General features: G+C 46.1%; 1 protein-coding gene and 1 pseudogene across 5 annotated transcripts in view; one reads left to right on the top strand and one right to left on the bottom strand.

Moving 5' to 3' along the window:
• Positions 1 to 23,945, top strand: part of RUBCN (rubicon autophagy regulator) — a 66,839-nt gene that overhangs the window by 24,290 nt on the left and 18,604 nt on the right. For 4 of the 5 annotated variants that reach the window (XM_075556283.1, XM_075556282.1, XM_075556281.1 and 1 more), the window contains exons 3-7: positions 14,551 to 14,634; positions 16,658 to 16,799; positions 17,560 to 17,666; positions 19,864 to 20,020; positions 20,631 to 21,167. In XM_075556283.1, the coding sequence (XP_075412398.1) occupies positions 14,551 to 14,634; positions 16,658 to 16,799; positions 17,560 to 17,666; positions 19,864 to 20,020; positions 20,631 to 21,167 (1,027 nt within the window). Of the gene's footprint in view, positions 1 to 14,550; positions 14,635 to 16,657; positions 16,800 to 17,559; positions 17,667 to 19,863; positions 20,021 to 20,630; positions 21,168 to 22,593; positions 22,639 to 23,945 lie in introns of all 5 variants that reach the window. The other variant, XM_075556284.1, reaches the window with a different exon arrangement.
• Positions 2,421 to 2,888, bottom strand: LOC142454281 (ubiquitin-conjugating enzyme E2 L3 pseudogene; annotated as a pseudogene).

The following is a 23,945-nucleotide window of genomic DNA, read 5'->3' as shown; positions in this document are numbered from 1 at the left end:
CTGCTACTCGTTTTTATTATCTCCTCCCTAAGTTCCTGTATTTCCCTTTGGTGTATGGCCTTCATCTCCTCTATCATTTCATCCTTTTTCTGTATTGTTTCCCTCATATCCTGTATGACTCGAAGTAGCATTCTGAAAGTTTCTTTTTTTGGCAGCTCAATGTCTGCTTCTTCTATGCATGTTGTTATGTTCAGGATGACTTCTGCAATTGCCTTTTGTTTGTCCTGTATTTTTGTTGAGGTCGTTGGGGCTGATGGCTGTTTGCATTGTGTTATTTTAGAGGAGCCAAGTGCCTTTTTTCAGGGAGTTGTAGAGCACTGGCTCTCTCTGGGAGACTTGTAGGAATGCTTCTTTGAACCGCCTACAGCTAATTTTACTATGGGATTAGCCTACCACTTTATCTTCCTGTGGCTTCCTATCAGGGGAATTCCCCAGAAGGGTGGTAGGTTGCCTGCTTTGGTTGGGCAGAAGTTCATGCAGCAGCTTGGAATGTTGATGAGTGTTGGCCGAGCTTCCCTATGCCCCCAGTTACACAGGTAGGAATTCCCCAGTGAAAAGTTGGGCAGTGTATCCCCTGGAGGGAAAGCAGGGCTTTCCCTAGCCTCGGGGTAGCTACACAGGGTGGAGCTCACCTACCTGGGTGTGGTGCAGGCCTAAATGTCCTAGGATAAGGGCAGTGGTCTTGAGGTCAGCAGTGGAGTGTGAGAGAACAGGAAAGAGACAAAAAAGAGGAAAAAAATTAAAAAGTAAGACTGTTTAGACTGTGCCGGGGAAGATAGGCGAGAGAGGGAAACAAAAGCAACTATGTAGCTGAGTCCCACTCCTGCCCATGGAGCTGCAAGGGTTTAGTTGCTGCCCCAAGGCAGCCGTGGCAAGCAGCAGCTGAGCTGAAAAAAATCCTCTGTCCCTGCGCAGCCCTCAAAGACCGTGGGGGACAGAGAGCAGAGATGGAAACAAAGCCAACAATGTAGCTGAACTCTGATCCATGCCTGTGGAGCTGGGAGGGGTTAGTCCCCACCCAGAGGCGGTGGTGACAACCTGTGGCTGTGCTGAGAAAAAGCCCCTGGGAAGTCTTCCAGGGCTTTGGGGGGGACAGAGAGCAGAGATATACATAGAAGCAACAATGTAGCTGAACCCTGATCCTTGCCCATGGAGCTGCAAGGGTTCTGTCCCTGCCCTGAGGCAGGTGGGGGCAAATTGTGGCTCTGTTGAGACCAAGCCCCCTACGGACTCCAAATGGTTCCAGCTCTGGCAGAGACAGTGGCAGGGCCAAGGTCAAACCCTAGCCAGCTTCCACTGAGGTAAGCCAAAAGCCCCCAGCCCCTCAAAACCCCATGGGTCTGTGCCTACTTATCTTTATGATGCTCCTCCTGCGTTCCAGCAGTGTTGAATTTCCGTCTAAGCAACTCTCCTGGGGTGGATTTTTCGGAATCCCTCTGGTATGAGTCACTCCGTTGCCATCTTCCCGGAAGTCCTAAACTCTTTTGTATCTTATTTTTGGCTTAAAACCATTCTACTTCACAAGTAGGTAGACTAAATGAACAAAAAAATTCAAAGCAAAAATGTGCTCACTTGGTCCTTGGCTTTCATCAGGAAATGTTTCTGCAAAACAGGAAGGTAGAACATGTGCTCAATTTAGTTTCCCCTTTGGGGAAACCCTCTTCCCTAGAAGTCACTGTGATTCACTCCCAAAACCTCATGTACACTGTCATCAAGTTGATGGTAACTCTTAGCGACCGTATAGGTCAGGGTAGAACTGTTGCCATGAGTTTCCCAGACTGTTTAACTCTTTACGGGAGTAAAAGCCTGTCTTTCTCAGAGCAACTGGTAGTTTTGGACTTCAAACCTTGTAAATTGCAGCCCAATACATAATTATGCCATCAGGGCGCCTCAGGTCATGGTTAAGAATAATCAAATTACCTGGGTAAAAATCTTGTTGGGTCATCTTGGATAAGATACTTAATCTCTGTGTGTTTTAGTTTCCTCACCAATGAAACAAAGTAGATAATAGCTTCTATCTTCCTTCTTAGGCAGTTGTGAGGATTCAATGAGTTAACGGCTATAAAGCACTTAGAGCACACAGCAAGAGCTACCCATGTGTACTTGCTGTGGTGACCTGGGAAGGAAGGGAGGGAGGATAATGCTGATGAAGCATGGAGCATTTGCTTTTAGGAGCCTTTGAGAGTCACTTTGTAGAAGGCTGGATTATGCCTGTGAATGGTAGTCTTAGTTATAATGTGAATTTTTTTTTAACATGGTAAAGTTTAATCCTTTCTTTACAGGCTGTCTAGACCACTTTTGATTAAGAAAACTGTAGAAAGTTAGTGACTGCCACAAGCGGACGCCGGGCGGTGGCGCGTGCGTCAGTTCCACAGAGTCCTGCTTTGCGGGGGAAGGGGTCTGAATGCACTGCTGGGGTCTCCGCTCACACTCGCTGCAATCAGCCGCGGCAGATTTTAGTCCACAGGTCGCTTTTCCCCGTATTTCTTTGTAAACTCTTCGGTGTTCTTACAGAATTTTTTACGGTCCTTAGCGTACTCTTCGGCTAGGTCGGCCCGGGGTGGGTGTTCAGGCTGGGGGTCGATGACCAGGGCTATGAGGGACTGGATGACTTGGTCAGTTTTGGTGGCTGCCTTCCAGTTTTCAGCGCTAATCACGGGCAGGCAGACCTGCCCCTTCTCGTCGATGTTCGGGTGGTAGATCTTTGTTTAAAGGTGATCTTCGGTGGTTTGAAGGGGTACTCTGCTGGAAAGTTGATTTCAATTCTGAAGGCCCCCTTATCATAGGGAGGGTTGTCAGGAACAATCAGCCCTTGCCAAGTCAATAAATTAGCTTCATCAACCTGGATGTTACGGAAGTTTTTCATTCCACATTTGCGGATTTCTTCAAGCTCCAAAGAAAAAAAAACCATCCTGGCTTTCGGCGGCGGCAGCTTGCTCCTCCTCCCCCACCCCAGCACCTGCCTCCGGGCCTCCCTCCCGGGCGGCGGCCGGGCGAAAGGGGCTCCGCGCCCGGCTCCTGGGCCCGGGGCGGGGCCCCACGGCAGCCCGGTTGGGGCCTCCCGGTTGGGGCCTCCCGGTTGGGGCCTCCCGGTTGGGGCCTCCCGGTTGGGGCCTCCCGGGCGACCCCGTTAGCTCCCCCAGCTGGCGCGGGGCCACGAGGGCGGCGGGGCACGCCGGGGAGGGGCGGGCCGGCGGTATAATGTGAATTTTTTAATATAAACTTTATGATGTCTAAGTTCCTTTTAAAAACATATCCCCCAATATTCTTAGCTTAGAATATTGATAATGAGTGGAATCAAGTAATTTCCATAGTGGATTTTGTTTGTTTGTTTATTTGTTGTTTTACTTACCTTTTGCAGTTATTCCTTTGGAAGTGCTTTTAATTAAATAAAGTTTGGTTCTGGAGAAAATTGTCAAGTGTCATTGGGATCTGGTCTCCTATTCTTTAAAAATCAGCCCTCACACTAACATACGTAATTGTGTGTTTTTCAAACGCTCAATGCTTCTCCAATACAGGAACAGTATTCTATCCCAGAACTCCTTTCTCAGAAGCTGGCTTGCCTTTCTTTTTCCTCCCAAATCATTCTCAGCTAAGAGTAATATGGGAAAAGATCTAATCAACTAATTGGTTTAAAAGCATTCATAGCCTAAGGATTTAATATGCTGTCTTCCCTCCTAGAAATAAGTCTTTTTAAACCATTTGCCTCTGATATTTTCAGAATTGAGTAGAAAGCTTGCCTTGGGTTACATTTTCTTTATTGAGTGTACCATAGCCATACAGATGCGATTCTGGCTTAAATAGGCTTGATAGGAGGAAAAAGAAAACCTTTTACTCTTCAAAGAGCTGAATTTTTCTTGGTGGCCATCATTAAAACAAAAAAATTGGGAGGCAGTGCTGTTAAATAGACTGCCAGACGTATTTGGAATCCGACAAAACCTGGATTGAAACCCACACTCATAACCCCGGTCCTTGTGAACCAAAAAGAAACAGTAATGAAAATGATGGACTTTTGAGTCAGACTGGTCATCTTTTCACCTCAGCCCACCACTAACTATGTGGCGTTAGATACGTTGCATAAGTCTTTGCGCTTCTGTTTCCTCGTTTGTAAAACGAGATAACAGTGGTCTTCATTTCATACGGTAGTTCGAATCAAATGAGATGATGTGTGAAAGTACCCATGACATAGTAAGTTGTCAGTCATCATTCAAAACCAAACCCGGTGGCTGTTGCGTCAGCTCCCTTCCTGGTGTTAGAGCAGGAGGGTGCTCTGCAGGGTGTCAGTGCCCAATGTTTTTGGAAGCAGCTCTCCAGGCTCTTTCCTAAAGTATCTCTGAGTAGCCTCATGTCTCCAACCCCTCAGATAGCAGCATTACCAACTCGCACGACCCAGGGACACCCATTAGACAATTCTGCTTCACTTTTGTGACTCTTGCCTTTCTCATTTGGAAAAATGAGAGAGCTACTATTTTTTTTTAGAAGCCCTGGTGGTGTAGTGGTGACACATTGGGCTGCAAAATGCAAGGTTGGCAGTTTGAAACCACCAACTGCTCCTTGGGAGAAAGGTGAGGCTTGCTAATCTCATAAACAGTTACAGCCTCAGAAACATTCTACCCTGTTCTATAGGGTTGCTGTGAGTACCGACTCGATGGCAGTGAGTTTGCTATTTATTTTACAATGCTAGATGGAAAGAGCATGTGAAATAATATTCGCCCTAGCACCATTTGTGATTAATACATGTTCCTTTTTTTAGTTTTTCGTTTACGACTTTCTGTAATCTTATGAAAAGTATAATTATGAACATTGGAGTCTACAAAACAAGATAAATTAACTCCCTTTGGTCTGGTTGCTGTCACCAAATCCAGAACTTCTTTCCTCTGAGCATGGTTTCTGTTCCGCACTGCCGATCGTCATCACATGAGTGATGATTGCTCCTACTTCTGGCACCGCGCCACAGTTTCTTTCTCCGGAATCTCTTCCTCATGGATGTTTGAATTTAATGGGAAGGACCCCAGGTGATGCAATGATTAGAGCACTCAGCCACTCACCAGTCATTGACTCAACCCTACTAGGGAGAGAGGTGTGGCAGTCTGCTCCGTCAAGAGTTACAGTCTGGAATGGGTGTGGTTTTGGGGGCCTCATGTCTTTATCTCTTCTTACTCTATACATGTTCCTGAAGGGGTTGCACTCATTTGTGTGGTTTTAATCATCACATACCGATGAACCCCAGCTCAGGAATCCTTGCTACACTCCAGAGCCACAAGCCTATCTGTCTGCTTTTCATTGTCATCTGGCCGACTGCTTAGAATAACCAAAGTGAAACTGACTTTCTCTCGCTTTCACTGACCTTCCTCTTGATATTTCCTATGCTAATTTGTGGGATTGTTAATTAATTACTTATTCACCAAGGCCTGAGACTTGGGAATCATGCCAATATGTTTTACAAAAACATAATACAAGTTTCCCAGGCGGCTGACCGAAATAGCTACCAGATAAGTGGCCCTGCCATTTAATGCGCTGCCAAGGTCTGATTAGCTAAAGGGTTCTTTGTTCAGCTGTTACTAATTTTACATTGTCATCAAGAAGAGTCAGTCACTTAACCATTTCCCTCTGTACCATAAAGAGCAAATGGATCAGGATGAAACAATACAGCCATTGAGGCACTCTAATGAAAGATGCTCGATCAATGCAAAGCTGTATCAACATACCTTGTTAAGCGAAAGTTATTAAAAGTGAAAATATCTGCTTATTGAAATTAAAAATATTGTAGTATATGGCTCCCTGCAAAGCAGCAGTAATGGCAATAAATGGAAGCCGAGCCAGACAGGCCCGTCTGGTGTACACCTAGCGCGCAGCAACTGCAGGCTCAGTTAGAAACAAGCCCAAACAGAAGGCCCGGCCAATTCATGGCTGCCTGTTCTGCCCTGTAGCGATCTGAGAATGAAAGCTATATCAAGGACTTGTTTTTCCCTTTCGTTTCCTTCCAAAGCTTGAGGCTTTCAAAGGCCCTGGCTGCTGTGTCATCAAGAAGCTATTCTGGGTGTTAGATGTACCCTTGGAGAGGGGGAAGGGGATGCAATGATTCACACTGGCCAGATCATCTCTGTGCTTTCATAATGATGTGTTATGGGTGTGAGACATATTTTTCTCTCCTTTGAATCACTTCAGGCCTTAGGAAGGCAATAACATGACCATTGTTTTACAGGGAGATCATTTTCCTTGACTGCTGGAATTCGGGCTACCTTCCACAAGGCAGGAGTACTTGATAACTTCTACTATTCAAAGAGCCCTGGTGGTGCTGTGGGGTAGACCGTGGCTGCTCACCGTGTGATTGTTGGTTCAAGTATACCAGCTCCTCTGAGGGTCAACAATGAGGCTGCCTGCTCCTGTGAAGAGTTACAGTCTTAGAAACCTTTGTAGGGTTGCTATGGGTCAGAATCGGCTCCATGGGAGTGGATTTTTCTGCTAGATGTGGATTACTTTCATGCACTCCTGAGATTTCAAGGATTTTATACCATAGGAAAAAAAACCCTGTTTTTTAACACTATAGACCGAATGTAGTTCCAATTAAGATGCAACAAAACAAAAAAAATGCTGCTGTTTTTTCCTTCTGTTTAAATAAGTAGTATACCCCCCAAAAATTTTTTTTTAAATAAGTAATATATTTTTATTTAAGAATTTAGAAAATGCCAAAAAGAATTGAGGCAAAGAATTACCCATAATCTCAACACCAAATAATAACTTAACTTTTGAGCTTTTTTCTTGCACTTTTTCTTCTGTGTACTTCTGTGCTTTTTAAAATGTTGAGATTGTATTGAATATCTAAAATTTTAAAGCAAAATATGTTTGCTTTTATTTTATTAAAAAATGTTTGTTTTAAATAGATAATGCTTTTACATGGTTAAGAAAATAAAAAACCGGCACAGGGAAATAGCTACTGTATACAAACACTCCAGGGGTGAGATCCAAGTAGTATGGCAGGGGCCAGACCAAATCCAGGGATACATATGGTAGCCAACTAAAAAGAGGGTGGAGGGAGGAAAGGGGAAAGAAAAAAAAAAAGATGTGTGATGGGGGAATAGGGCACTGACCCACCCAAGGGGAGGGTGTTGTTTGTGTCTCCACAGGGAAAGAGGGACCAGATATAAAGCCAGTGCCAGATGAATGCAGTGTGCCCGCACGGAGTGGGGAGCCAGTGGAGGGGCCTGAGGGCTCTGCCCCCCATACCAGCTATGTGGACAACTGCTCCTCACCCCAGAAGAATTTACTTAAGTGGACGGCACTGAAGCTGAAGCTAGGGGAGAGGGGCATGTCTAATCAGAGCAAATAGGAGCAAATGAAGGGGGAGGAAGAGAGAGTGGAGCACATCCTGGCCCATCAGGCCTGGAGGACGATATCCCCGCTGTGAACAGCCAATGGATAGAGTGGACAATAATGCTGATCCCACTATGAGACACGCCATCCCTTGATGGCCTAGGGCCCTAAGGAGAACAACACTGGAGACTCAGTGTGGGACTGCCCCAGACTGACCTTGTGACACCGAGGCAAGCCACTAAAAGTGTGTGGTAGAGCAACTGTAGGAGCAGAGCAGGGAGTCCCCAAGTGAGTACAAAGGACAGACTCTGGGGCCAAAGCATTGGACCTGGCTGAAGGACATGCCTAGAGATAAAATATCAGACCTTGATCTATTTACAGGTTTTTCTTTCTTTAAAAAATTTTTTCCTTTTAATTAATTTATTATTCTATGGGTAATTGGTTTCCTTTTTTTGTTGTCATTGCTGTGTTCTCACTCATCACCTATTCTTGCTATGGCTTGATTTTTGGTGCATATTATTATCTCTACAGATCTATCTAGATAAGATAGACTGGATGAATAGTCTGGAGGAGAAAACAACGGGACCAATGGTTCCAGGGGGACACGGGAGAGGGGGAGGAGGGGGCAAGGAGGTGGTGCTGACCAACCCAGGGACAGGGGAGCAACAAGTAATCCAAAATCAGTGGCAAGGAGGGTGTCAGAGGCTTGGTAGGGATTCAGCAAGGGCAAGGTAACTGAGAGAAATTACTGAAACCCAAATGAAGGCTGAGCATGATAGTGCCATGAGAGGGAAGTAAAAGGAAATAGAGGAGAGAACTAGGTGACAAAGGGTATTTACAGAGGTTTAAAGGCTGGAATGTACATATGTAAATATATTTATATAAGAGTGTGGGGAAACAGTTCTATGTGCATACATTTATAGGTTTAGTATTAAGGCAGCAGATGGACATTGGGCCTCTACTCAAGCACTTACTCAATGCAAGAACACATTGTTCTATTAAATTGGCATTCCAGGATGCACACCTTCCCGACACGGTTGCTGAAGAAAAATGCGTTCATAAGCAAATGTGAAGAAAGCTGATGGTGCCGGGCCATCAAAAGATATAGCATCTGGGCTCTTAAAGGCTTGAAGATAAACAAGCGGCCATCTTGCTCAGAAGTATTAAAGCCCACATGGAAGAAGCACACCAACCTGTCTGACCATGAAGTGTAGAAGGGACTAGTTATCAGACATCAAAGAACTAAAAATCTTATCAGTGGGTACCCACCTTCCTGAAACGATCAATGAAGACAAACGTGGGCATAAGTAAAATATGGTGAAGAAAGCTGATGTTGCCTGGCTATCAAAAGATATAGCGTCTGGGGTCTTGGAGGCTTGAAGATAAACAAGTGACCATCTAGTCCAGAAGCAACAAAGCCCACATGGAAGAAACACACCAGCCTGTGTGATCACGAGCTGTCGAAGGGATCAGGCATCAAGCATTAAGGAACAAAAAATCATATAATTGAAAATGTCGGTGAGTGCAGAGTGGAGACTCAAAGCCTATCGGTAACCAACTGGGCACCCCCTTACTGGAGGAAGGGTTGTGAGAAGGAGATGAGCCAGTCAGAGTACAGGGTAGCAATGATGAAAAATAAAACTTTCCTCTAGTTCTTAAATACTTCCTCCCCCCACTATCATGATCCCAATTCTATCTTACAAATCTTGCTAGACCAGAGGAAGTCCATTGGTACAGATAGCAACTGGAAACACAGGGAATCCAGGACAGATGACTCCTTTAGGACCAGTGGTCAGAGTGGCGATGCCTGGAGGGTGGAGGGAATGTGGGGTAGAAAGGGGGAACCGATTACAAGAATCTTCGTATAGCTTCCTCCCTGGTGGATGGACAGCAGAGAAGGGGGTGGGGAGGGAAACATCGAACAGTGTAACATGACAAAATAATAATAATTTATGAATGATGAAGGGTTCATGAGGTAGGGGGGAGTGGGAAGGGAGGGGGAAAATGAACAGCTGATATTAAGGGCTCAAGTAGAAGGCACATGTTTTGAGTATGATGATGGCAACATATGTACATATGTGCTCGACACAACGGATGTATGTATGGATTGTGATTATTGTATGAGCCCCCAATAAAATGTGTTAAAAAAAGAAAATAAAAAATTATAAAATCATTTGCAGTTAAAAAAAACACTTGTTCCTTTTTCATCATAGGTAACTACGATATACTAGTTTTCTTTCAAAGAATATTTGTGCTTATAAAAATTATTGTGTTAGTCTGGGTAGACTAGAGAAACAAATCCATGGGCATGCATATGTGTATAAGGAAGAGGTTTATATACATGAAGAGTTGAACATTAAGAAAGCATCCTAATCCAGTCCAGTACAAGTCCATAAGTATGATACTATCCCATAAGTCCGATACCAATCTATAAAGCCCTCTTCAGACTCACTAAATACATGCAATAATGCTGAATACAGGACTATCTCAAGCCAGTGGGTAGAAAGACTTTGGATCCAGTGGTGTTGTAAGCAGGGCTGGCAGGGGTTTCCACGTCGCATTTCTAGCTTCAGAGGTCTGGTTGCATCAGGGTAGGTCCATGTGGCTTCTCCAATTTAGGGCACTAGCGTAGTTCCAAGTGTCTGGTCAGCTGCAGTGTCTTCCAGGGAGTGGCAGAGAGAGAAAATTGTTTCCCGCCTCCAAGGAGGAAGTACCAGATTTCCCAGAATTCGCAGGAGAAGGCTATGCCCACACAGAGGCCTCATTGGCTATGATCTGATTGACAAACTGGACTCCATCCCTACACTTTCAATCCTCAAATTGACAAATGATTACATTTTTATCACAAATATGAGTAATTTTTTCTGTCATGCTTGTGTTTTAATACAACTAATAGTATACTCTCACTGTTCTACAGCTTGTTTTTCCACTTACTTTGTAAATAATTTTGAATTAGTATGTAATTTTATTTTATTTATTTAAAAAATCTTTTTATTGGGGGTTTGTACAACTCTTATCACAATCCATACATATATCCATTGTGTCAAGCACATTTGTACATTTGTTGTCTTCATCATTCTTGAAACATTTGATTTCCACTTGAGCCCTTGTATCAGCTCCTCATTTTTCTCCTCCCTCCCTGTCCCCCACCCTACGGACCCTTGATAATTTATAAATTATTATTATTTTATCATGTCTTACACTGTCTGACATCTCCCTTCACCCACTTTTCTGTTGTTTGTCCTCCAGGGAGGGGGTTATATGTAGATCCTTGTGATTGGTTCCCCCTTTTACCCCACCTTCCCCTTCCCCTCTTGGTATTGCTACTCTCATTATTAGTCCTGAGGGGTTTATCTGTCCTGCATTCCATGTGTTTCCAGTTCTTATATGTACCAGTGTACATCCTCTGGTCTAGCTTGATTTGTAAGGTAGAATTGGGATCATGATAGTGGGGGGAGGAAATATTAAAGAACTAGAGGAAAGTTGTATGTTTCATCGTTGTTATACTGTACCCTGACTGGCTCTTCTCCTTCCCGTGACCCTTTTGTAAGGGGATGTCCTGTTGCCTACAGATGGACTTTGGGTTCCCACTCTGCACTCCCCCTCATTCACAGTGACATGATTTTTTGTTCTTTGATGCCTGATATCTGATCCCATTGATGCCTTGTGATCATACAGACTGGTGTGCTTCTTCCATGTGGGCTTTGTTGCTTCTGAGCTAGATGGCTGTTTTTTTATCTTCAATCCTTTAAGACCCCAGATGCTATATCCTTTAGAGTATTGAAAAATAAGGATGCTACTTTGAGCACTAAGGTGCGCCTGACCCAAGCCATGATATTTTCCATTGCCTCCCATGCATGTGAAAATTGGCCACTGATTACAAAAGACCAAAACAGAAGTAATGCATTTGAATTGTGGTGCTGGAAAATAATATTGAAAGTACTATGGACAGCTAAAAGGATAAACGGCGTCTGTTTTGGAAGAAGTACAGCCAGAGTTCTCCTTAGAGGAAATGTTGAAGGACTTTGTCATACATAATTTGCACATGTTTCCAGGAGAGATCAGCCCCTGAAAGACCTAGAAAGACATGCCTGAAGGATACAGTAGCTGCCACAATGTGCTAAGGCATAGGGACAACAGTGAAGATACAGGACTGTGCAGCGTTTCATTCTGTTGTGCAGAGGGTCACTGTGGGTCAGAACTGACTTTATGGCACGTAACAGCAACAGCACTGGATCCATCCATCTCATTGAGGCCTGCTTTTTGTTGCTCCTCTCCCAGTATGATGTCCTTCTCGAGAAACTGGTCTCTCCAGTCAACACGTCCAAAGTATGTCAGAAGTCTCACCATCCTTGCCTCTAAAGAGGCAATACTTGCCTGGCCTTACTTCCAAGAGTTTGTCCTTTTGGCAGTCGCTGGCACTTTCAGTATTCTTCACCAGCACCACAATTCAAATGTGTCAGTCCTTCTTTGGTCTTCCTTATTCATTGTCCAACTTTCACATGCGTGGAGGTGATTGAAAGTACCATGGCTTGGGACAGGTGCACCTGAGTTTTCAAAGTAACATCTGTGTTTTTCAACACTTTAAAGAGGTCTTGTGTACCACATTTACCCAGTGCAGCGTCTCATGTGATCTCTGACTGCTGCTCCCATGAGCACTGATTGTGGATCCAAGCAAGGAAATCCTGGACCACTTCAATCTTCTCTCCATTTATGGTGTGGTTACCTATTGGTCCAGTTGTGAGGATTTTGGTCTTCTTTTCTTTGAGTTGTAATTCATACTGATGGCTGGTAATAGTAGAGAGGCAGAGGTAGAAAACATTTTCACTTTTTCATGTTTGTATTTGAATTCTTAACTAGACATCGTTGCTTTCAGCTTGAAGAACTTCCTGTAGTATAAGGAACTTCTCCCTTAGGAAGCAGACCTGCTAGTAGAAAATTCACATTTTATTTATTTGGGAATATCTTTTTTTTTAAACCTTATTTTTCTTTCTTTATTTTAAAAATCATTTTATTGGGAGCTCTTTTTGGTCACTTCATCGTTTTATTATTTTTAAAAATCATTTTATTGGGGCTCTTACAGCTCTTATAACAATCCATACATCCATTGTGTCAAGCACATTTGTACATATGTTGTTGCCATCATCCTTTTCAAAACATTTTCTTTCTACTTGAGCCCTTGGTATCAGCTTCTCATTTTTTCCCTCCGTCCCCCACTCTCCCACCCTCATGCACCCTTGATAAATTATGAATTACTATTTTCATAGCTTACACCATTCACTGCCTTACTGGGAGCTCTTATAATAATCATTTCATAGTTCAAACACCTCAATTGGTATTGTACAGTTTGCTACCACAGTCAGTTTAAAAACATTTTCTCTCTTCTTGAACTCCTTGCTATCAGCACCGTAGGAATTCCTGTTTTTATTTTTGTGGCATCTTACACCATCCAATATATCCATTCACATACAATTCTGTCGTTTGCTCCCCTCCAGTGGGGTTATACGGTCATTAATGCTGTCAGCTCCCCATTCCCCTGTTACCCCCCCTTCCTGTACCCTCAGAAACCATTACTCCTGTTGTTTCTAATTTGATCTTATTTTTTAAAGTTGACATGGAAAAATATAAGATTCTTGCTTGACGGTTCTGTATCATTCCATTGCCTTTTCCCCACTATTGTTTCTGCTGAAAGTCCATTGTTAGTCTAGCTGGAGTTCCCTTCTAAGTGATGTGAGTGTGTAATATTAGTTTGCACCCCAGGAGGACTCCTCCCAGCTGTCTTATTATTCTATAATCTCCTACAAGCTAACAAGCCCACATTCGATCCATAAATATCCACGCAATTGCCTTTTACTGCCACCTCCACTTTTCTTGAGCACTCCCTGAGGTTTAAATATCTACACCCCATTACAAATGAAACCATTTTCTCTAGATCTTAGTCACTATCTGACTGACTCTTGTGTTCTGAGAACTAAGCACCTAGTGGATGAGGATTCCAACCTGGGGCCTGCTTGGCTTGCTTCTTCCAGCACAGAACTCATGGTTCTGGGGAAGGACGTTCAGGGACCAGTGTTCTCAGCATGCCTGAGGTAGAATCTCTGGTCCATGAGTGGGGCATTGTGTTTTCACTTGCTTCGTCGCTGGCAGCTAGGAGCAGGGTGGGAAATGTTGTAGTTCTCCTGCTCCCCCTGGGCAGAAAGTTCTTCAGCTGGAGCTGGGGGAGAGGGAGCCTGTGCTCTTGGCCATAGTCCAGAGTGGAGTCTCCGCGTCACTGAACTGCAAGGAGTGGGAGACTCTTGTCTTTCTCATGAAATTTTTGTGGATTAAAAAAAAAAAAGATGCCTACCCAACCCCAACTATCATGAACCCATTTCTACCTTACAAATCTGGCTAGACCAGAGCATGTACACTGGTACAGATAGAAACTGGAAACAGAGGGAATCCAGGACATATGATCTTTTCTGGACCAGTGGTGAGAATGGCGATACCGGGAGGGTGGAGGGAAGGTGGGTTGGAAAGGGGGAACCGATTACAAGGATCTACATATAACCTCCTCCCTAGAGGGTGGACAACAAAAAAGTGGGTGAAAGGAGACATCGGGCAGTGTAAGATATGACAAAGTAATAATAATTTATAAATTATCAAGGGTTCATAAGGGAGGGGGAAGGGAGGAGGAAGAAATGAGCTGATACCAAGGGCTCGAGCAGAAAGCAAATGTTTTGAGAATGATGATGGCAACAAATGTACAAATGTGCTTGACACAATGGATGTATGTATGGATTGTGATGAGTTGTATGAGCCCCCAATAAAATGATTTAAATAAATAAATGATTTAAATAAATAAATACCCTCCACCACACCCAAAAAGGCGTTGCTATAATTGCTGCTTGTCCTTTCTAGATGCTTTGAGTGATTTTATTAGTTTTTTCTTTTTCTGTTTTTCATCATTTTTGCCAGTCTCACTGGGCAGTGGGTCAGTGGAGTGCCTCCTGGCATCATGCCAGAAGTCAGACTCCACGTGTAACCCTTTATATCAATAAACGTATTCCCCGGTCAGAAGAATCATAATAGTACATTGGAAAGAATATCCTTTAAAGGTGGGAAAGATGCATGCATTCCTTTGATAGCCACTGCCGAGGGGAGACTTCTGCCATCTTTCTTTTTCTTTGCATGTCAACACTTGGACTGGCTTTGGCTGCAGATGGTAGTGACACGCTTACCCTTGTCTCCCCTCAGGTGTGCTGCCGCCAGACCGAGTACTGGCCATTTGTGAAAGACATCCGGTGGCTGAGTCCCCACGCCGCCGTGCACGTGGAGAAGGTGAGCATGGAAGAAGGGGACACGAGGCTTCTGTGTGAAGAGGCCCGGGCTGGAGGACTGGAGGGAGTCAAGTTCCTTATTAACAGAGAAGAGTAGGAAATTGTCCCTTCAGGAATCATATGCATAGCAGTGTTCCTTGTTTTTGTTCCACAAGCAAACTTGGCGAACTCATTGCTCCAAGTCACTTTCTCTCCTTTGGCGGAGAAGAGAGACCTTTTTGTTGTTGCTGTTTTAATCCTCATGAGATCTGTGTGTCTAGAAGCCAGAGTCGAACTTTTTGGTTGTCAAAATTATCAACATTATTTTATTTGGCGCCAGTGCAGATACCATATCAGTGGCCCCCACACTCAGTTTCTGATCATTCTCTTCCTTCTTGCACGCCTTGGTCCCCACCCCCCACCCCAGAGCCAAACTTTGAAGACTGAGGGGCAGGTGGAGGTGTTCCCTGCAGTGGTGGGTGGAGGGGCGGGCGCAGCGTGGGAGAGTGTCCAAGGAGGAGGAGGCTGTGCCATCAGACGGAGACGTGAGCTTTGGGGAGGCCGAGGCAGGTTGAGTCGGACTTGCGTCAGCAGTTGGCTGCCCTTACAACACTCTGCGCTCTTCTCCTCTCAGCCCGCTCTTCTCGGATCCTTGCCAGCGAATTATTGTATTTATTTAGCAATTATTATTATTTTAAAACTTCAAATGTGCGGGGGACTTGGAATGAAACTAAAATGACACTTTGTGGAAATTTTTTGAGGCCCCTTTATATCTCTAAAATTAGAATCATGTCTTGAACCCTCAGATAGCCACCACCCATTTTCAATAGCTGTTACTACCCGGCTGGGTTTATTTCATGCTTACGCCAGAGTCATTGCCGAGATGATGTTCAAAACCAAAACCAAATCCACTGCCATCAAATCGATTCTGGCCCACCGTGACACTGCTGGATGGAGCAGAACTGCTCCTGGGGGCTTCTGAGACCGGTGGATTTGAACTTCTGGCCTATTTGGCAGCCCAATGCTCAACCCACTGTGTTACCAGGGCTCCTTGAAATGATGCCAGTTTGCATCTGAATAAACAGGGAGCCAAATCCTTGTGTTTCGCATTGGCCTGCTTTTGTGAGAACAAACCAGGGGCCGGTGATCTGTGGAGAATTTCTTTGTCCTTTCTACTTTATTCCTCCCAGCAAACCTCTGTCGAATTTCCTTTTCTAAATTATGTTTCTGTAGGCATTTCCTCTAGGAAATGTCACCCATACCCTAACCTTGCCATTCGCGTATCTTTTTACCTTGAGCTACAAGACCTTGCTTTTAGAAGCAGCTGAGTAGACGAATATTCACAGAGAGAATCCTGTGGCTTGAACCAAAAAGAGGTGCTTAGTTGACTTCCCTTTGGTGGAGAATCTTTTTTTTTTAAATCATTTTATTGGGGCTCATACAACTCTAATCATAATCCACACATACATCAATTGTGTAAAGCACACTTATACATTCGTTGCCCTCATCTTTCTCAAAACTTGCTTTCCGTTTAGGCTCCTAGAATCAGCTCCTCATCCCCCCCCTCCTCGCTGCTCTCCTCTCCCTCATGAACCCTTGCTAACTTATAAATTAATATTTTATCTTATCTTGGTGGAGAATCTTTGGTGGCCTTCCCCCCCGCCCCCAAGATACTTCCCTCCGAATATTGTCACAGTCCTTCTGGCAGCCACCAGGACTCAGTGAGCGAAGCAAATTGGTCAAGTTTACCCTTCTTTAAATATGCCAGAACAACGCCTCTTTGGAGTTAAAACATAAAGAGCCAGATCTAGCAGCTTCCTCATCCCTGGAGCCTCAGGTCTGAACTATTTAGTCCCGCACCATCCTGGAAGCCCTTCCATGTCTCTCCTCCCTCAGTAGCTTTTAGATGCTTGCTGGAGGAAAATCCCTCTGATACCTACCCCACCTGCACTCCCGCCATCCCAGTTTAATTCTCAGGCCAGTAGGCCTTGGTCTTGCTGTTTCTTCCAGGTTTTATGTGTTGACTCATGCCTCTTTGCCTGCAGTTCATCACCTTGCACGAGAACGGCCAGAGCGAGCGTGCTGTGGCGGAGGCGTGGCTGCAGCACAGCCTGCAGTGCTACTGTCTCTCTGCCCAGCTCCGGCTGCTGCTCGGGGACAGGCAGTACATCAGAAAATTCTACTCAGGTAGGTCATGTCCCTGAGCCCCGAGTGCTGCACCTGCACCCGCCTTCTCTTTACCTCGTGGTTCCTCTGCACAGTCTCACCTGAAGGGCCCCCTCCCGCCATTTGACGTCACCGAAGTTCTGATTAGAAGCATAAATCCAGTCTTTCCCCTCACCTTCCATGAAAACCACACCCATGCTTTGTGCATCATCCAATACATGCAAACCAATAACTACCATTTATTGAAAGTTTCCTATGTGTCTATCACTGATACACAATTTTATATACCCTGAGAATTAGGTGTATTAACCCCATTTTCTATTCAGTGAAACAGAGCTCAAAGAGGTCAGGTGGCTTGGCCAAAGTCACATGGCTGATGGATGATGACTGGTAGAACAGTCATTTAACAGATTTTCAGATGAAAATCTCTTATTGTGCTTTTGGTGAATGTTTACACAGTTAATTAGTCTCCCATGTGACAATTTCTGTACAGATTGTTTAGTGACAGTAGTTACATTTGTCACAAGGTAACAGCATGCTGTTTCCAGTTCACCTCTAGGTCTTTCTGACCCCAAAGGCTTGCTTGCTGTACTGCATATTCCTGGGGCTTCCCTGTGCTGTATTTGTCCCTCATTGCCTTTGCCCACGGCAGGCGGCAGGATTCCCTGCAAGTGGCTCCCAGCTTCGCCCTCTCGCCCTCCCTGTGCTCCTCCAGGCTGCGCTGTAGGGCAGTCAGATCACCTGTTGGGCTCCATCACATCGGCATTTTTCCTCTCTCTAGATACTGCTTTCCTGCTAAGTAACGCTCACGTCACGGCCATGCTCCAATGCCTGGAAGCAGTGGAACAGAACAACCCCCGCCTCCTGGCGCAGCTTGATGCCTCCATGGTAAAGCGGAAGGGAACGCCCGGGGCTAGAGGACCTCTGGGCTTTGCTGTGCTGCTTCTTGTGGTCAGCTGGAAGCAAAAAGGTTTTCCTTAAGAAGAGGAATAGTAATTAAAAAAGCCCGGGGAAGCAGAGGAGATACCGTGTGTTAGGAAGGAGAACCTGCGTTGCCCTCCACAGAAAGCCCCTTCTTGAGGGTAGACTTGACTGAAGGCTAGGGAAAAGAGGGCTGATTCTGAAGCACAAGGATTTCACTAAGTCAGATCCAGCCTGCTCTGTATTGCACAGTATTATGTTTGTCCTTGAACTATAAAGAAAGTGCTGTTGCCTGACGTTGCTTATAATGAACTCTCTAATCATTCACTCCATCACTCCTGTTCTCACCAGTGTCTCAGTAGAAGCCCCTACTCCTTGGGATGCAAAGTTGAAGGAATCCATGATAGGCAATTTACTGATGATTCCTGGGATAGACATGCATTATGTCAGGATCCAGGCCCAATAAATCAGCAATAAAATCAGCAATTGCATTAGGGGAGTCACCAGATTGAGGCAGCCAAACTATAGTACAACCAATGACTACTCAGAGATTTGATTATATTCTATTAGTTTACATCATAGATTTTATTACATGTAGTATAAAGTTGAATATTGCTTTAGATCACATCAGGGGGATCCCTGCCAAATTACGGAGAACACTGACCTATTGTCAAGTTAACACAAAACCTATCACAATGAGATAGGCAAGGTAGGATGCTTTAAGATAACCTTTAAATAAAGATTGGCAGAAGAAAAAAAAAAGAAGCCCCTACTCCTTTTATTATCTTTTATTTTTGCACCTCCCTGTACCCCTCCTCCCCCCTGCCCGCTCCCGGGACCACCACCCTCTCCCTCACTCTCCCTACTTCTTTGAGAAGGGATTCCCTAGCTCTCCTCCTTGTTTGAATTTGGCTCTGCCATTGAATATCTGACATCTGCTGCGTAGGGTGCAATGCACGATACATGCACTAGTCCATTTAATCCTCACAACTTAAAAAAAATCATCTTATTGGGGCATCTCACAGCTCTTATGGCAATCCATACATCCATCCATTCCTCACAACTACTAAAAAGTCATTTTATTAGGGGCTCATACAACTCTTATCACAATCCATATACACAGCAATTGTGTACAATCCATACACACATCAGTTGTGTAAAGCACACTTGTACATTCATTGCCCTCATCATTTTCAAAACATTTGCTCTCCGCTTAAGCCCCTGGCATCAGCTCCTCATTTCCCCCTCCCCCCATGAACCCTTGGTAACTTATAACTTATTTTTTGTCTTATCTTACACTGTCCGACATTTCCCTTCACCCGCTTTTCTGTTGTCCATCCCCCAGGGAGGAAGTTTTATGTAGATCCTTGTAATTGGTTCCCCCCTTCCAGCCCACCCTCCCTCCACCCTCCCGGTATCTCCACTCACACCACTGGTCCTGAAGGGATCACTCACCCTGGATTCCCTGTGTTTCCAGTTCCTATCTGTACCAGTGTACATCCTCTGGTCTAGCCAGACTTGTAAGGGAGACTTGGGATCAGGATAGTAGTGGTAGGCGAGCAAGCATTTTGGAACTAGAGGAAGGTTGTATGTTTCATCGTTGCTACACTGCATCTCACAACTTTTTAAGGTAGACATTACCCTCATTTCACAAAGCAGCCCACAGAGGCACAGATTGATCAATCAGTAGCCCAAGTTTGGGGCCAAATAGCTTATAAGGGACAGGGCCTGGTCTGAGGCCCTGTTCTGACTAATTTATGACTCCACACATGACAGTCTTCAGCACTTTGAGGTGCTGCCTGCCTGAAAGCCCTCCTGCACGACCACCCAGAAGGATTCCAACCAACAGCAGAAGCTGTGGTGTTAGAGGGAGCTGGGCAGTCTATTATTTAAGCCCTTTGGCTGCTAACTGGAAGGTTGGGTCAAACCCACCCAGCCTTTCTGTGAGTTCTGATCTAGCCAAGATTACAGCCTCGAAAACCTGCCAGGGCAGTTTTACTCTGTCACATGAGATTGCTGTCTGCTGAAAATCCACTTGGGGGTCGGCACGCACAGCAGCAGCACTATGCTTACCCTCAGGCTTTGACTGCTGAGGGCCCTTCCTCGGAGGGCCTCTCAGCGCCTCTGTGACTCTGATACCCCCTTGTCTTCCTTTGTTTTCTAGTTTGCCAGGAAGCACGAGAGCCCGCTGCTGGTGACAAAGAGCCAGAGTCTGACTGCACTGCCTGGTTCTACGTACACCCCTCCAACCAGCTACGCCCAGCATTCTTTCTTCGGGTCCTTCTCTAGCGCCCACCCATCCATGCTCAACCAGGGCTCAGGTGAGGGGTGGGAGGGGGCTTTCACGTGTATCCCCGGAGGAATGCCGAAGCCTTTGTGGGTGCTCATAGGCTGGGCGTGGAGCCTTGGCTAGGCAGCTCGTCTTAACTTATGTCTTAAGGATGATGTCTTAAAAAGTTCTGTAACAACTCAGCTAAATTAATTTAGTAGACTCATTTACGTAACAAGGGAAAGAGATGTTTTTTAAATTCTCCTGGGTTTCTAATCCACATCTCCAAGAAGCCATTTACATGATAATAGCCAACATTTACTGAGTGCCTGGTTCTGTCATAATCTATTTCTATATATTATTATTTCGTCAGTCCTCACAACAGTGCTGTGAGGTAGGTATTATTATTTATGCTCATTTTACAGACGAGGCAGGCACACTAAAATGCAATGAAGCCACTGTCCCAATAGCCCATATATGGGACCTAGCTGCTTCTACATAGCGCTCCGTTTCCTTTCACTGACCACGTGGGAGGCGATGCTGCATGTTGTGCGTGGGCCCTGGAGTTCCATCCAGCAGCCATGGAAGTTTGTGCACGAGCTCCTCACACATGCCATGGGAGTCCAGCCTGCATTGCCCTTCCTGTTCCTTTCACATCCTAGAGAGAAAATCGATTTCCTCGTCACTTGCTGGCCCTTCCGGGAAACCTCAAGAAAGCAGAGGACTCGTCTCACCAGCAGAGGGTCAGGCCGTTCAAGCCTCTCTGCTTCCGATCCCTGCACTACCCAGGGACTCCCCTTCGTCCCCACCGGAGATGAGCAGCAGCAGCGCCCTGACCAGCCCCATCGAAGCCTCCTGGGCCAGCAGCCAGAATGAATCCCCGAGTGATGCTAGTGAGGGGCCCGAGTACCTGGCCATCGGCAACCTGCACCCCCGGAGCCGGAGCGCCAGCTCCCAGAGTCACAGCAGCAACACCGGGAGCAGCAGCCTCAACTTGTTCTCCTCCAGCAGCTCCCAGAAGCCAGAGTCCACCGCGTCCTCTCTAGGGGACCAGGAGGGCAGCGGGCAGAAACAGCTGTCTAGTGTCCTGCGCAGGTCCAGCTTCTCAGAGGGGCAGACGCTCACCGTTCCCAGTGGGACAAAGAAGAGCCACGCACGCTCTCATTCAGATACCAACATCCTCTCCAGTGGAGCTCCAGGTAATGAGGCGCGCCAGCCCCGCTGGCCAGGTGGCCCCCTGCATTGGGATAGGGGGAGAGTTTGCTGTCGGCGCTCCTCACCTGGCAGAAGGAGTTCTTTTTCTCATGGACGCTGTCATACTTAGAAGGAGAGAGACAAGTTTGTAATGTTATGTGGCTACTCAGGAAGCCTCGATATTTTTCTTGGAGTCTGCAGGATAGCATGCCTCCTCACAGTTCAAGTTTTAAGTGTACCTCTCTGACTGCGGGGACGTCCCGATGAACTTTAGAAAGAATCCCATTCCGTTCAATTCCTCCCCTTTGGGGGATTCTTCAGAAGGCTGGGCAGGATGTAAATCTGACTTGAAAAGGCAAAGTGGTATTTGGATTTCCTAATTAAAACTCAGGCACCTGGTGGCTCCAGGGCTGCAGCAGCTGGTCATTGACGGGCTGGCTGTTTTGGAACCCACACAGCTGCGCTGACGGAGGAAGACCTGGCAGCCTGTGCTCCTGTAATGCCTATAGCTTAGAAAAGCCAACGAGGCAGCTCCACGCTCTCATGTGGGGTCACTATGAGTCGGAATGTCACTCGGCAACAGGAAGAGTTAAAATTAGGGGCATGAGTAAGTGTGGGTGATGTGACCTAGTCAGAAAGTAGGCGGGGCTGGCCACTGACTCGCTAGCATGAAAAATCTTCAGGTAAGGATCCCCTACCTCCGATACCTTCCGCAGAAACGCCAGCTGGTGGCAGCGCACAGCCTTGACGTGGGAAGGTGACCCTCTGCTTTTTCCTTCTCCCTGGCACGGTCTTTCCTAGGCTGTTGCTTGCTGGCAGGCTCGGGGTGGGTCCGTCTGTAGAAGAGTCTCTGTAATGGCCAGTCTAGCGTGGGCCTCTGTATTCAGAGTCAGTTCTGGATAGTGAACGTCCAGAAATAAAATTTTAAAAAGACTCACCAAAAAAGGAATCCTTTAGAACCTGCTATCGCCTTCTTTCTAGAAAGGTGAGAGCAAAGGCCCGCATCTGAAACCTGCTGTCCCCAAGAATCTGGGTTGACTTCGTAGAAGAGTTTCAGAAAAACCCTCCCACTCAAAGCCTGTCTTCCCGGCAGCGGCCTTAAATGTGAGGGTGGTTGGCCTGATCCTCGCTGCACGCCCGGTCTCTAGTGTGCTCCAGGCCTCTGCCCTTGAGCATGTAAGACTCCCTGCCCCATTCTTGAGTCCACCTGGATTCCAGAAACCGGGAACCTGCATTGGGAAAGGGAGCCAGAGAAAACCTGGGTAGATGCGTGAGGGAATGTGGGCCATGCAAAGCTTTAAACCATTGTCCTCTAGCACAAGGGTCCCCCAGTGAAGACCCCACCTCTGGCAGGTAAAAAGACACCCTCTTTCTCTCTCTATGCTTGCCTGCTGTCTGAACTCTCCTCTGCACCTATCTGTCTACCTGCAGGTGGCCCCAGGAATATCACCATAATAGTTGAAGATCCCATTGCAGGTTTGGGAGCCAGTCCCCCTCCTTTGTCCTGCACCTCCTCCTCTTCCCTCTGCTCCCCTGTCACTGTCGTGCATCCCTCAGAACCCCCTTTTCCATTCTGGTGTCAATTCAAGTCTGGCTAGTCTGGCCTGCTGTGGTGCTTGAACCGGTTTGTGGAATGCCATCAGCACACTTTGCCTGATGATAGGTTTTCTGCCCGTAACTTCCAAATGCCCTGCTCCATTCCCCAGCAGCTTCCAGACGGACGGCAGAGCTCTTTAGCCCGGAGCCCTCATGGAGGCCTACTACTTGTCTAAGGCATCATGATGAATCAGTAGCCAGTTTTTCTTTTAATAGCTGACTGCTTACTGTCGAATGACTTGATTTTCCTTGAATTAACACCAGAATGTGTTGTCTCCCCATTCTGTGGTCTTTGATCTAGGTGCATGGCCTCTCCTGGAGTCCCCATTTCTGTTTCCTTCACCTGTCTTTCTTCCCTTTTCACACCCCCTCCCGCTTCACAGGACTCCAGCCACTTCACAGTATTTTTCTAGTGACTCAAGTCTTTTCACTTGGCTTTCACTGTAGAACTTAAACTGAGAATTTCGTTCTACTCAATCTGTCAATACTAGAATGCGTCAACAAGACAGACCAGTGGGAGAGGGCTGAGCACCTAGTGCCTCCTGGGAATGAGTGAAGCCAACTGAGCATGTTAGCTTGGGAAATAAAGTCTGCAGAACCCCTGTTGAGAAGAGTCTTGTTCTTGAAGTCAGAGCACCGTTTAGAAGCCCTTTGTTGTTATTAAAGGAGGAAGACACATTTCCAGGGAGTAGAAGCGCCCTGTCACTGTCTAAGGTACAGGCGCCCTGGTGGGTCTGGTGGGGAAGCCACTTCTTTGCAAGAGCAGCAGCCGACAAGTTGGCACCATCTGGCAGGGAGATGGATTGGATGCAACTCCTTCATGCTCCCCGAGCATTTCTCAGCCCCCAACCTGCCTTCCCACCTGCTCTTCCTTCTGTGCTACTGGAAAACTCTGTTCTCCTTTAGAAAACATCCGTTTCTCATTTCCTCAGAGCCCTGCCCGCTGCTATTTCTCCACGGCCAGTTCCCTCTATTCCTTGAAACCTTCTACCCTGGTGCCTCCTCCCATGACAGCCTTCTCGGGCACCCTCTCCCTTCTCTAGTAAGGTCTCTCCCAGAGCCCTAGAGCTGAGCCCTTTGGTCTCTCAAGTTACAGCCATTGTCCTCGGCTTCCCAAGAGGCCATAGTTTAGTATTTTTTTCAGTGAATGTAACAGCTTACATCTTCCGATCCTACTCTGATACCTA

The sequence above is a fragment of the Tenrec ecaudatus genome, chromosome 8, assembly GCF_050624435.1.
Source record: "Tenrec ecaudatus isolate mTenEca1 chromosome 8, mTenEca1.hap1, whole genome shotgun sequence".
In the NCBI taxonomy this organism is placed as follows: domain Eukaryota; kingdom Metazoa; phylum Chordata; class Mammalia; order Afrosoricida; family Tenrecidae; genus Tenrec; species Tenrec ecaudatus.
This window is presented reverse-complemented; position numbering and strand designations above follow the sequence as displayed.